At 47.0% G+C, this 15,153-nt stretch overlaps 2 protein-coding genes across 2 annotated transcripts in view; both read left to right on the forward strand.

The window, feature by feature from the left end:
* The window catches only part of LOC138493017 (uncharacterized), a 31,585-nt gene extending 19,114 nt beyond the window's left edge, over window positions 1-12,471 (forward strand). Inside the window, exons 5-6 of the mRNA XM_069620267.1 lie at window positions 11,310-11,970; window positions 12,129-12,471. Coding sequence (XP_069476368.1) covers window positions 11,310-11,970; window positions 12,129-12,395 — 928 coding nt within the window. The 3' untranslated portion in view covers window positions 12,396-12,471. The remainder of the gene's footprint in view (window positions 1-11,309; window positions 11,971-12,128) is intronic.
* Window positions 12,472-12,963: 492 nt separating this feature from the next.
* Window positions 12,964-15,153, forward strand: part of LOC138492275 (nephrocystin-3-like) — a 60,225-nt gene continuing 58,035 nt past the window's right edge. Inside the window, exon 1 of the mRNA XM_069619328.1 lies at window positions 12,964-13,093. Within this exon, the coding sequence (XP_069475429.1) occupies window positions 13,058-13,093 (36 nt within the window). The 5' untranslated portion in view covers window positions 12,964-13,057. The remainder of the gene's footprint in view (window positions 13,094-15,153) is intronic.

Genomic DNA, 15,153 nt, shown 5'->3' on the forward strand with positions numbered 1-15,153 from the left:
GGACTCTTGAAGCATACAATGTTGTTTTTGGACTCACATGCATCATGGGTCATGCCTATCACATGCACACACTTCAACGTACTTTCATCCATCTGGACTCGTACACCCCAGACACAGTGGATGCAAGGATAACTAGGCTGCATCAGTGAATCTAAACATTGTCACAGACATGTGTCATGCATCCATGGCATCCACAAGTCACAGACACGCAGGTCAGAAACACAGACATGGACAGCATACATGTACAATGCATCAGCACCCATCCCTCACCCACACCCATGTCCAGGAACAGAGACTGGCATGCTCTCATGTGTCCCTTCCGCATAGGGCTCCCCATGTTGCATTTAAACACATACACCAACCGTGTGCTTCACACATTACTGGTCTCACATGCATGACCATGATGTCCCTGCACACACACACGCGTACATGGCCTATGTCACACATACAGGCAAGTATCAGACAACCAGCACGCTGCAACATGCCCTGTCTCACACAGCAATGCTTGGCCACTTACCGCTCGACTCCAGACGGGTCTGCCTCTCAAGGATCTGGGCATGGAGCGCTGGGCGTACGCGTTCCAGGACCCTCAGCTGGATGGTACTCATGCTGCCCCAGCCCCCCTCCACGAGGCGCCGGGCCTTTATGAGGGCCCTGGACCTGAAGTCCTCCCAGCGCTTCTTGACTTGCTTGATGTTGCGGGTTGCCACCCCCTCCGCGTTGATGGCAACCACAAAGTCGTCCCAGATCCTGTCCCGTCCTTCCTTGTCGGCGCGTGGTGATCCGAAGAGGGCATCATAATGCCCCAGGACAAGCTCCACCAGGACACCAACTTCCTTCTGACTGAAGCTGGTGGCCCTCTGCCCCTCTGGCTGGGGGTCGCCAGTGGTCTCGGATGGTGTTTGCCCCGACATGGCGACCCCCGAGGCAGGCGTGGGTGGGCAACTGGGTCCTGGGGCTGGGCTGTGGAGCGATGGTATCCCAGTCGGGAGTGTTCTGTTCCAGCAGGGGTGGACACAGCAACTGGACCCCTGCAGATGGCTGATGTGCAGGCACCAAATGGCAGGGCACGGTGGCAGCAGGCAGGCAGGCAGCAGCAGATGGCTCGTGGGAGGCTGCTCGGGGCTCTGGGGGGCAGTAATTCGGCCTTTTGGGCAGGAGCGTGGTCTTCCGTGTGCTTACGCGTGGCCAGCTTGATACGGAGTGATTTGGCACGTGAAAATTCTGCACGTCAGCGTGTGAATCGAGGAAAGGCCCTTAGCGCGTAAGCGCGTCAGCACGCATACGCGATTCCATTGGACCAAAGGCCCTTAGAACGTATGCGTGTCTGTGACGTATCGCGCACGGGCGTTGCTTTTTGTTGGGTGCGGTGCGTGTGTCTTGCAGGCGTTGGGGTTCACACGCTATTACTTCACAGCGGGAGGGTGTTGGCTACGCGTTCTTCTACACGCAAGGCAGACGGTGAGTGGTACCCTGCTCCCCCAGGCCCGATGGCGTGTGAAAACACCCGCGAGCCCCTGAAATAAATGTACCCCGCACCCCCAGGCCCGATCGCGTGTGAAAACACCTGCGAGCCCCTGAAATACACATACCCCGCTCCCCCAGGCCCGATCGCGTGTAAAAACACCCGCAAGCCCCTGAAATACACGCGCCCAGGCCAATCGCATGTGAGAAACTTCTCGCGCACCCCTGAAATACACGCACACGCTCCCCCAGGCCAGATCGCGTGTAAAACTTCGCGCGCACCCTTGAAATACCCGCACACAGCCCAATCGCATGTGGAACTTCTCGTGCACCTCTGAAATACACGCACATGCTCCCCCAGGCCCGATCGCGTGTGGAACTTCTCGCGCACCCCTGAAATACACGCGCACAGGCCAATCGCGTGTGAAACTTCACGCGCACCCCTGAAATACACGCACACGCTCCCCCAGGCCAGATCGCGTGTAAAACTTCGCGCACACCCCTGAAATACCCGCATGCAGCCCAATCGCGTGTGAAACTTCCCGCGCACCCCTGAAATACCCGCACGCAGCCCAATCACGTGTGGAACTTCTCGCGCACCTCTGAAATACACGCACACGCTCCCCCAGGCCCGATCGCGTTTGGAACTTCTCGCGCACCCCTGAAATACACGCGCACAGGCCAATCGCGTGTGAAACTTCTCGCGCACCTCTGGAATAAACGCGCCCAGGCCATTCGCGTGTGGAACTTCTCGCGCACCTCTGTAATACACGCACACGCTCCCCCAGGCCCGATCGCGTGTGGGCCTTCTCGCGCGTGTAGGACTTTGGCGCACATTTTTTTCCTGCGCAGGGACGCTACTGCCTGCTTTCGTGTGGCGGACATGTATGGGCCTGTGTGCGTCTTTGGCCTTGCGCTGTTTTTCCCTATTCGATTCCATGAATACGTGTTGTAGGCGAGCGTGTGGGCGTTCTGCGCACTTGCCTCCTGTAGTTCCCCCGTGACGCCCACATTTTCACAAGTTGTTCCCCATTCTGCGTGTGACGCCCCGTGTTACGCCTTCTTTTGTTATGTGCGCCGCGCTATGTGCGAATTCGCTGTGGCCTTATCGCACGGCGTTCGATGACCTGTGCGCCAGCATGCGCTGCGCACTTTTTCAGTGCACATCCCACATTTCGCGCGTGCACGGACTTCCATGAATTGATGTGCAATGTTTTCTTTGCGATAATCGCACTTGCACTGCGATTTTTGCTATTTCACTGCGAATCGCACATTTTCGCACGTGTGCGCCGTTTTTTCGGCGCACATTAATTCCATGAATCGGCCTGTAAGGTGCTTGACAAAATGTCACAATAACCAAAAATAGCCCTGCGTCCTAACCTGTAAAACTACCTGGCCCTACCACTAGAGGGACACCAACGAAATAAAGAAACCAGCTTTCACCCTGGGGGGTTGTCACCTTCTAGTTGACCCCCTTTTCTTCAGTCTCTAGATGAGTTCTTCCCAGAACACACCCTGGCCTGGGTCACAGAAACAGTTCTCAAAAAGCAAATCCGTATTTCTCTAAATTCCTTGTAGATACCAAAAAACGACAGAGTCACTCAGTACTTGGTTACACAATTCACCAACTTCCTTTGCTTGTATCTAGAGGAGTATTCACCTTCTGCTCCTCCACCAATGTCTTATCCTGAAGCCCACGCTCTCCCTTGAGATTTCCCAGGGCGAGGTGGCATGGACTTTACACTTCGCGAACCAATATTCCTAATGTTGTCCAATCCTGTATTCCTCGGGACATCTCGACTCAGATGTCGGCTGTGCCCTGCCTCTCTAGACCCTTGTTTCTCCTTCTCATAGCTTTCTGCCAGAGATGGGCTCCCTTTCTCTTCTTGGGACACTGCAACCTGATTCTCTTGAGTGTCTACTGGGGATTGCCTCCCTTTCTCCTGTTACTGTTCACAGAAGAGTAATCTCCATCACCGCTGGGAACTGGAGAATAACTAGAAGGCAACCAAGAGTAAATATTCCCAGCAGGTATTATTCCTGGCCAGTTTTGACTTATTCGCTGAACTGGGTTTACGCCTCAGGTTTGACAGTACTGCCTACAAGAGATAATTAATAAATCTTCATATACATAATGATGATAGCGCAACTAAGGAAAATCAAATAATATAGATTGATGTGTACACATACAAAAGTGATGCCACACATGTATATAAACAGAATTAGAGAGCACAGAATTTACAAAAAACATTCAAGTGAGGATAGCTCAGGGGCAACGTGCTCGCCTTGGAAGCAAGACCACACAGAGCACCACAGGTTCGACCCCCGGGACCGCGCTTAGAAACCTCTGGGCATTGAGCACGTTATAAACAACCTATCATCATATATCAATATAAACAACAGTCCAGTTGGACAACAAACTAAAAGTGCCACATTCACAATTCCTGCACCCAGTAAAGAATACAGGGGAGCCACACCAGGCTTTGATTGTTCCCCTTTATCACCCAACCAGACACTTCAACTCAAAGAGAAAAGAACAATGACCCCCTAAACTACAACTATTCTAGTGGAGGGAGAGGAACGTACCAAGGGTCTTAGGAAATGTGGAATAAAAACCCAAAACACAAAGCGGAGAGTTGACAGATAGTGGCAATATTGTCACCACACACGTTCACCCCAACATGTATACACCGAATCAGACCGTGTGCACTGTGCACATTTCCCCACAGTTCTCCACACCGCCAGTGGCGCAGTGAACAAGTCAGGAAATGAGACCTAATCCATCCCCTGAGGCTACACCCCAAAGGAGAGGTACCACCCCCAAGACAGTAAAACTGATGAGACACCAAAACAAATGCTCACCGGGAAGAACACAGTAAATGGTCCTGGATGTATACTGAAATCGAATGCCTCACAGAAGACGTGTGCAAAAGAGCGCAGTGGACCCCACAAAGGAGGACAGCTCATATCCCTCCAAGGCGAGGGGAAAATTAGTTAATCACTAATACTTGGCAACAAACTCCCATGCCTGGCAATAAACACTGTAAGCACATACCGAATATTTTGAATTGCGGCAGTGCTAGCATCAGTGGGGTACGGTGCACCGAGGACACCGTACGGTAGACTAACCCAGCAATGGGTCCAGACACTACGAAAGAAGGTCCAGAAGAAAAATCAGTGATTGGGTTTCTATCTTCAAACTAGGGATAGATAAAGCAAATGGTAACCATGAATGGTAAGGTTAGCTTTGATGCACGCGCAGCCGGAAGGAAAAAGAGTGCTGAAGTACAATGTATCTTTACACCAATCTGAAAGCCCGTATACACAGGGATACTTGGGCATTGTTGGCTACACCATCTTTCAGCTAAAACTAAAATAGAATGCTGGGGTACAGTAGATACGTGGACTGGAAGTGCGGTGGACACCATTGGATTTGTACCCAGGATGCCGGGATGTCCTCCACCTTCATTAAAGTTCCGGTCCGTTTAAACGAGGTATACCAGGCCTTGCCTAACTTAACCTCTCGCTTAACCTTGAGATAACCATTTGGAACATACTATAAAGTGCATGAATTGCTTGTGTAAACTCTATAAAATGTAAACCATGGAATCGAACGGTGCAGGAATACAGGTGGAAGCCGGGGTCAAATTTGACATAGTCCCAGTTTAAAAATGTCTTGGAGGTTTTAAGGATTTCATTCAGGCGACACACACCGTGGTTTCAGCCTAGTGTGTAGCGCATAACTGAGATGCCTTTCTCTTTATTTTATGCGGGATCAATTTGAGATGGTACACAACTCGTATCACACCCCCTTTTTCAAATACCCCGGGTCACAATGGACCATGAACCAGGCCGGTTGGTGAAAATACAATATTTATTTATTTTTAAAATCAAAAGAAATCAGACAATTTTTAATATGGGGCAGCAATCACCAATGGGGTGATAATTACAATAGAAATGTAAGCAATGCACTTAAATAACCTTCTCCCAGAACATATACACGGCACAATTGAATAGGAGCACTTTTTGATTTTAGCAAAGATAGCACCCAAGTTAAGGTTTCCCCCTGCAATGTTCCCTCAACCCACAAATAATCGAATTCTGAGTGGATAGAAAGAAGCAGCAGGTAGTCAGGAATAAGACGGAGAAAACAGAATCACAATCAGACCTTCACTCACAGAATAAGAGGTTATTTTAGACCCTTTGCAATGGCATGAAATGACAGTCGGACATGGCAAATAAATAATTAATGTGCGGTTTAAAACTTTGAAGTAAATATGATTTCTCACTAAGGCAACAATGCATAAACACTAACAATCATAATGCAATGGATCAACAGAAGGCATACAATTCAAAAATGAGTGGAAAGTTTAAAGCATGCTGCAGCCAAATGACACGTTGGAAAACTTGCAATTTTCTCAATTCCTGCTTTCAATTACCCAAACGGTTTTTAATAACAACGGGTGAAATACTCTGATTTGGAGTGCAGTTTTTGGGTTGGGGGATAGAGGTATATCACAGGGACAATATAGAGGTGAGAATAGGTCTCTAGATGGTGAATTGAGAGAGATTTGGAAGGTAGAGTGAGGTTCGTTTTTAGGAAAATAGAGCAGTTCAAAGTGAGAAAATAGGTTTTGAAAGAAAGGAAAATGTGACTTACACTAAATTATTTATGCTATATTATTAAAGAGGAACACAGTAAGTTCCAAGGCCGATTCGCGAGGACAACCCTGCCACCCCATTGCCCAACCCCAACAATAAAATGTATGGAAATTAGTTTGGTTACTCCAAATATCACTAAGGGCTTATAATTTACATCAGACAAAATTGAAAAGAGATGGCACTAGCACTTAAACATGAAGGACAGTATGTGAGGATAATTCTACCAGTTTCAACAAGTTACCCGGGTATAAATCGGATTACTTAGAGCGTGGGATGCGGACAAAGGCAAGACAAGATAGGCTATGTGTTTCTATGGGGTGGGTATTATACTCACAGTCCACTTTTTGGTTTTGGGATTTTTGGACAGTCAGCAGGGTCTGGTCACCACACGGCGGCGCGCCTGGCAAAGGTCAGCTGGGCAAGGTCTGGTCACCGGGTAGCGAACAGCTGGACAATTTGGGTCACTGGATGGCACAGGGACCGATGGATGCAGTTAGTGGGCAAGCAGTTAGTGGGCAGCAAGCCGGTCTGATTTCAGGATGCAAAAGGTACCACAGCTTTCCCCCTTTTAATGGGAGATTAGTGGGTTGATTCTGGATCACTGGCCTTGTTGGGATAGGAATCAGCTATGCTTGGGTTTTGCAGTGTGCTCTGGAGTAGGGGCAGCAATGCTATGGCCTCGTAGTTGAAATCAGCAAGATGAATGGAGCAGATCAGGAACGCCACACAGGAACTTCAGGAAGAGTGTGTGTGTAGAGTCCTGTCATGGACTCTTATTCATAATGCATAGTGACATCATTGAAGTATATGGCTGGGCAGGCTTAGATAAACACACCTCTAACCCACTGGATTGGTCAGGGGTGCTAGTCACCCCCTCACTCTCTGCTGGTTGGATTTCAAGTGCAGGATGTCAGATTTATGATGTGAGTTTTACAATGTTCAAAAACTTCCCACAGTTATTTTGGCTAAAATCCGATTTTGCCACAAATGGTACATTTATACAGTTGAGGTCTCTTAGCAAATTACATAAACATGTTACATATTTTGCGCAGACCATTGCAGTCTATCCCTGCAATCTGTGAGACATTGTTTTGTACATTTAATCATCTTTGGTCATTTTCAGTGTGAAATGTTTGGCCTAAAATTCTGGGACTTTACACGTGCGTACATACTATCCTGGGGCCTATTTCTGTTAATTTTTAACATTCCATCATGTGTCCTTTCCCCATGATCCACATTCTTCTGGCGTTCGCGTTCCTTACATGTTATTGACAGCTAAGGCCTCTTATTTGAAAGCTACAAAAATCATATTTAAACTACTAAATTTTTACAAAGTCCTGTTGCAAAGATAACTGTCTTCAAAGTTTCTTAATGAAAGAGTCTTTTTAAACAAATGGGAATCCTTTGTCCTACACTGGCCCATTTCTTTTTCTTTTCAGCTGCCACCAACTGTCGCTTCCCCCAGAGGGAGGAAGGGATTTTCCCAGCTTGATTGAAGGTTTATTGCCCCTTCTCCACTTCGCATGTCCATGTCCTGGAAGTTCCATTGTCAGAGGGTTCAGCCAGACCAGATTCTGTCCAACCTAGTAATTATCAGTGGGGTGTTAGTATCTACTGAGAGGGCCCCTTTTGTTTCTGTCATTCTCTCAGCAGAAACCGGTCTTGGGCTGATTCCTCCCCCCATGCAGCCACTGAAGTTTAATTTACTTGTATTTATTTTTGTTCTAAATTGGAAGTAAATCTGCTGAATAGAACTATTTCATACATTGTATTTTCACAGTACAATCCCCTTTCACATTGTTAGGCAAGAAGAAGTTTTTGTTCAACCTAGTACTCTCAAACAAGCATTTTCCTCCTTTAGTCTGCAAAGCCTATTTGTACACATGTGGTGCAAGCTGCTAGCACTTTTCTTTCAAATTCAGTTTTTGACTTTCCCTCTGGATTCCCACACTGTTTTGCAGCTATAGTTATTTTCTTTTAGGCAGTAGTTTATTTGAACCACCTAGGCACTGAAACTGACATAGCCCAGAGCTGGAGTTCCTTTGAATTACTGATCCTTGACACTTTGGAACTTAAAAGTGAATCTTTTTCCTGTGCGGCAGAAAATTAAGTTTCTTTGTTGATTTTTCTCAGATTTGGTTTGACAGAGCCTGTCATTCAGGGGTCATGCTTGGTTTTGCTGAAGCACCATGGGGATATGAATGGGCATGGCAGGGCCTTATTACTAACAGTAGTTTTAGGAAGAACAGATAAAAATAGCATCAGAGCAGCATCATTTTAAGGTAAATTACCCCTTTTTCAATGGGGACTTTGGGCTGGCAGCAAAGCATCGCTGCTTTTTCACTCTATTTCTTTTGCAAATGCAAGAACAAAGTGGCAAGCGCCCTCAGTGTGCCCCTTTGTCCCCTGCTACCTATGTGTGCTTGGCACGATGGTGCAGCCATCTTTTTGTTGCTGCAAAACGCAGTTTTGGTGCAATGGTGCTTACTGTAGCCAGCACAGCCATTTTGCTATTGACTGCAGATGCGCAGCTTGGTTATGGAGAAATCCTGTTCAGTGGGTCAATGTAGCCCACAGAGGATGTGTATTTATGTGAAAAACTATCTACTTTCAGTTGAATGAAAGCAAGAGTAGCAAGGTCTGAAAATATGGGTAGATTTTGGTCTCAAAGCCTATCGCCTGCAGCAACATTTATATAACCACTTCAACTAGGGCAGGCACAAGCAATTAATCCATTCACCTCAGCCAACATGCAAATTTTGTGTTAACATTACATTGAGCCTTTAAAGTTATAATGGGGTCAGATTATATGTTTTCACATTCAGAATGAGCCCCACTTGTAGCCTCTGGCACCCTAGGCAGCCACCTAGAATTGTTTTATAGTAGTGACCCTCACCTTAACAAATAAGGACACTTGCTACAATGCAGGTCAGCCCAGGATAATTTAATGCACCCGCATATATTTGAATCCAGGGTACTAATTGAGTCAAACTGTAATGCAATTTAGAGTCAAAACTGTACATTATGTGAAATATGTTAGTGATGGCCTATTTTGGGGGGATTGTCTCTTATGCAAAAGTGTGAGCAGTTATTCATCCAAACATATTCAAATATTGTATTAGTGTTCCAAATTACTATCTTTGTGTACATTTCTACACTGTGATCAAGTCACCTGCCTGGTTCAGGACAGCAACAACAACAACATGATGACTCAGAAGGCTGGGGCCCACCCCGATGCAGTGGATGTTGATGCTGGGCTGCATGGGGGGAGGGGGGGGTTCTCTGGTCACCACACTTTGGCCCAAATTGTATAGCAGGGGACAATCACACTCTCGCTCCACAGGCCAGTCTTGGGAGTTCAGATTTTCACGACCACACTGGCCCATCGGGGCTCGTGAGTCCAGAGAGCTTTGTCCCTGCTCAAACCCCATATAAGACTCAGCAAGATAACATTGTTTCACGCCTTGCCCAACTGAGAGAAACTGAAGCTATCTCTAAGCAGACCCAAAATTATAATACGGAAAAATAAAGCTTCACCTTTAAGGGAACTGGTTTCCTGGTCCTCGACGATGGAAGTGAGTTTTTGCATATTGTTTCAGCATGCCTAGAACATCAAAGGACTCGTCTGCAGTGAATTCCAATAGACCAGGGAGAAGCCCAGGCCCGACCAGACTTCAGGAGCTTCCTGCTGGATACCTCTCCTGGCCCATCTGCTCACAACAGAATGTGTTTTGTGGACAGCATCCCTGATAGCCTGCATCTAGCTCAGACCAAGAAGGTTGTACTGCATCACCTTAAGGCTTGCAAACCAGAAAGGTGGGAGGTGTAACCCCTTTTGGACTGGTGCAACTGGGACGCTTGCTTCTGAGGTTTGGAAGGCCTTGTCATCTGCATCCCTTGAACACGACACGGGACAAAGGGAGGTTTCTGTGGCACAAGAGACCTAACCCCGCTGAGAAGAGAACCATCCTGAACTTTGTTTTCTTTGGGAAGATCCCATTTTTATTTCAGTTGCCCAATCTTTCAAATGATCCTCTAATGAAGATAGTGAACTCTGACATACTCTTTCTCTCCTCCTTGATCCCAGGTGGACAACTGTGACAATGCCCACAATGTCTAAATAAGGCATGCCAGCTGCTGTTTGTCCACAATTGCCCCACATGTCACCCAGGTACCAATTTCACTACAAGCAGCTGGTGCTTAGGGCCACTTGATAAACGCACGACCATCAAATCAACTTCCCTTTTCACCTGAACAGATCTAACAGCCCAGGCTACTTTTTTCTATCAGCACCCTGGCAAGAATATTGAAATCCTGAGAGCCAATCAGAATCTGGACCTTGTAGGGCATTGTTCTCAGTTGTAGCTATAGATCCTCCTACCTCTCAAGATTTCCTCACGCCACTCTGGGTGCCTGCTGGATCAATGCCCCTCCCCCTCACTTCCTTCGCCATTGCATGATCACTTCCTCCTTACTCTGTGCCATGCCTCGTTGCCACCTCTACCGCCTCACGGACGGTAAGAAAGCAATTTGTTTGCACGGCTGCTGAACATCAGTTGTCCATGATTAAAATTAAAAGAAATTGATATCGCCTAGCACTTGGACCTGCAGTTGGGTGCGTATAGTATTATTACCCGTTCCTGCCAACAACGGTTTGCCTGGGGTCCTCAGTATGGGGCTCACCTTGCCAGCTTGGACTTATAAGTCTGACTTTTGGGGACACAACTGCCTGAATTGAGAATCGGAGAGGGAACTCATTCTCAGATCAGAAGTTGTGTCTTGACAGAATCCCTTCTAAGAGACGGCAGTACTGCTGCTTCTGTATGTTTAGTGCTGTGAGAATGAGGGGAGGGAAGGGCTGCTCCGCCTGTGTGCTAATGCTCTTGTGATATTTGGTCTGTGCTGCGGATTTCACTAACTAAGAGAGAGTCAGTTGGAGACCGATTTCGAGAGAGACACTCTTGATAAAGTTTTGCATTCGAGGGGATTGAGGTGCCATTCAAAGATGGCAGCTCGTGCTAGATAGGCAGCTTCTCTGTGTTTGGAGTTCCTGGATTAGAATCCTGTCTCCCCAATGGTACCCGTTGCAATCTTGTCTCTAAATCGCAGTTGAATTAACTTCTATCTCAACCCCTCTACACGTAAGCTGACCTTTTGCCTTGTTCTCCATCTTCACTGCATAGGCAACAGGTAGAAGAGGCCCAACACCGACTGTACCTGCAGCAGAAGAGCCAGCTAGTACTTGGGCGGGAGCAAGAGCTGGATGCCATGCTGGCATTCCTGCAGGCAGCACCGCAGGAGCTGTTGGCGAGGCAGGAATTCTGGAGACAGTCTATTAGAGAAGAACCAGAAGATGGTCAAGTTGACTGCAAAGCGTCCGTAACTTTACACAGCAGTGAGACCCAGAAAAATGATAACGGCACCAACTCTCCAGACACAAGCAAAGTTAAAGATGGCACCAGGGAACCTCTTGACTCAGACACCAGTGAGCTACAAGTGAACGATGGCACTAAGGATCCATCAGATCCAGACAGCAGTAGGTCACAGAAAGAAGAGGGCACGGATGGTCACTCAAACACTGACGCAGCGAAGCAAGGTGTCACCAAGGACCTGACGGAGGCAAAGGGGGTAAATGGCACAAATAGACTGCAAGACCTTAAAAGCAGCGATGCATGGAGTCAGGGTATCCAAGCATCCCATGACTCTGAGACCATCATATCACAGAAGGGCGGCCGGGAGAGTGAACGCTCATCAGTGCCTCGGGTCTTTCCATTTGTTGTCAGTGCACAGCCTGGGATGGGAAAGTCTGCACTGATGGCAATGTGCACTTCCGAAGCTCTGAAGGTGAGTTGAAAGCTGTCTAGCCGGGGTCAGTGGAAAGGCATTGTCCATCAGTGAAGGGAGTGTTTGACGATACCCTAGGGGTGTAAGTGTTTTTAATCCTCAAGTGTTTCCAGCATGTTTCATGGATTCAACCTGTAATTTCTCGTCTTCTGTTTCAGCTGCCAAACCTGTCTGTGTTCTTCCATTTTGTTGGCTGCAGTCCCTCCTCAGTGGAGCTCCAGAATCTAGTACAGAGGCTGTGCTGTTACCTAATCCCCGACAAACAAGGCAATGACCATCATGCAAGCTTAGCGAAGGGCAGAGCTGTCTATTTGTGCAAGACCCAAAACATAACCGTGATTGGTTTCCCTGCTTCCATAAGGGAAGGCCCTAGACCTGGGGTCTTTAGAGGGTATTATATTAGCAGGCACGGGCCAATATCCTGATGTGCTCTCCTTGAGAGCATGGTACTTTCTGTATCTTAGTCAATGATATCATTATAATGCATGCTCCCCAAGATCCTGCCACCAGCACATGCATGCACTTGTATGCTCCCCATGATCCTGCCACCAGCACCTGCATGCACTTCACTTGCCCTCTGCATGCTCCCCATGATCCTGCCACCAACACTTGCATGCACTTCACTTGCCCTCTGCATGCTCCCCATGATCCTGCCACCAGCACATGCATGCACTTCACTTGCCCTCTGCATGCTCCCCATGATCCTGCCACAAGCACATGCATGCACTTCACTTGCCCTCTGCATGCTCCCCATGATCCTGCCACCAGCACATGCATGCACTTCACTTGCCCTCTGCATGCTCCCCATGATCCTGCCGCAAGCACATGCACGCACTTCACTTGCCCTCTGACTTTGTACTATTTGGTCTTACTGAAGACCTCCCACCTACTAATAATTCCACACCCATTAATTCTTTGGGTCCAATTTTACCAATGCATTCATTTCATTGCCTTTAATATTTATCCTTCAATTTGTATGTCTTTGATAGCCAGAGAAGATGTCCTGGAAAGGCTTAAAGAGGCTGGAAGCAAAGAAATCCTGCGAGAAATCTTAGGGGAACAATTAAAAAAGTCCTGTAGTCGAAGCATGTTCCATGTGATATTCATTGATGCCATAAACCAGGTAATGATACAGCGTGCTAAAGAACGAAAGAGGGTGAATTTGGGTGCAAATATTGGGCTGTTGCTTGGTGGGCTCTAGGAATTGGGTGTTAATGTGCCTTATGAGGTGACCAGGATCATGACAGGTGCATGGAGTCCAGTCCTTATAGCCCCATCCTGATTGGACTTCATTGACTCCTTGAGGAAAACCCTTTGCTTGATTTTTAAAGCTGTATGCCTGGGCTCTCCATCTTACCTATATGAGAGAGATAAGGTGTTTGATGGAAGTCAGCTATCTATAAGTAAATCAGCACTCCAGGTTCCATGGATTGAAGACCCTAGGATGTACTGATCTGTTTGGGGGAATTACCAAAGTATTAGAGTTCCAGCTTGTCCATATGGACAATCTGCCTACTCTTTTTGGCTTTAGAAATCCTTTGCAAAGATTATTTTGTGGGAAATATTTAGAAATGTATATGCAATTATCTTGCCAGTCTATAGAAAAGGGGCTTTAGTAGTAAGTTATATGTGTGCATAGATTCATTTTTTTCCAATTATAATTATTTGTTTTTGTATAGTGTTCCGATATCTTCAAGGACATGGACGGCAGAATAAATAAAACCGTTAAATAAAATTAAATAAATGGCAACAAAAATAGTTTTGGGGGGAATGGATGATAACTGATTCGTGGCATCGAACTACCTACGCATGGGTCCAAGGAGTAACCATGGTGCACATGAAGTAGCCAGTGGTAGAAGTGTGCTAAAGGAAGTAGTGGAACTGTGACTGCGGGGGACACGGGATGCTGGAAGGAGCAAGTTGCAACACATGTTTCAAGGGGTCGTGGATGGGCCAAGCTGACAGCCAAGTGGATGGAACAAGCACAATTACATCCTCTATATTATTTTGTATTAATGGCTCATAGTTGGTCTGTCAGGTGGAACCTTTATATATGGCTTTTGTGAAATAAATCGCCTCTACTAGCTGATCTTAATTCTACTGGATCCCATACTTAATACCTACCTGAACAGCAGCTGCTTCATCAGGGCCCTGCCGAGTATAGAATTTGGTAATTTATTACAAAGCCTGGCTCTCAAGACTAAATGTCTTTATCTCTCTGGTCTGACAGAGTTCCTGGGATGAATAGACTGTGGTCTTGCAGTCTCACACAGGAGGGCATTACAGTAGTACAAGTGACTAGCCACTAAGACTCCTGGTATAAGTGCACATTTATCCAATGTCATAAAGGGGCAAATCCCATGCAGTAAGCCTGAACTTTATCAACTGTATCATTTAACCCGAAACAACAACTTGATGAGTTATCTGAAAATCAGGGGAGATGGGATATCTGGAGACAATGGGACTCATTACAAGGTCGGCGGTAACCCGCTGGTGCTACCGGCGTGTTGCTGCCATCCTCGTAACACCCGTTCTGTCGCCTGAGATTCCGGTGCCACCAGGACATTACAAATCCTGGCGGGCCGGGATGTCAGGTGGCGGAAAGTGTAAGTCCCCATTCCCGTGGAGTCCTATGGCGACCCGGAAGCACTGGCACCATTGTTAACGGTGCCGGTGCATCTGTGAAAAGCATGCCCCTGCAGACATTCTCGTAGTCTGGAGGTCCGGAAAGGGTGTTGGTACGTTGTTACCGGCACCCTATTTTCCAGACCGCCAGACTTGGATTGAGACCCAATGTCCAGGCTACGAGGTCATCCATACTTTATGAATTTATGGTGAAACAGATTTAAGTTTGACTGTTACTGCCATAGAGTGGTAAAATGAAGAGTTATGCTTTCACTTCAAAAATAACACAATTCCGGAATGGTGGAAGTGGTTGTAAAAAGTAGTGAAACTGTTAATAGTAAAAAAATAAAAGTAGTGATACTCCTCTCCTGAGAGCCCTCGCTCATTTCGACGTCTGGAAGTAGCAGACTTAAGGCTGAGTGTTTGAGCATTCCAGAGAAGGGGTCTTGAACGCTAATGAGGGATGGGGGTATTGGATGTTGATTTTCTAAGTGAAGTGGGGAGGCTGGGGTGTAGTGGAAGATGGTCTGCACTAGATGAGTGTCAAGAGCATAGATA

The sequence above is a fragment of the Ambystoma mexicanum genome, chromosome 10 (assembly GCF_040938575.1).
Source record: "Ambystoma mexicanum isolate Mex_15411 chromosome 10, UKY_AmexF1_1, whole genome shotgun sequence".
Taxonomy (NCBI): domain Eukaryota; kingdom Metazoa; phylum Chordata; class Amphibia; order Caudata; family Ambystomatidae; genus Ambystoma; species Ambystoma mexicanum.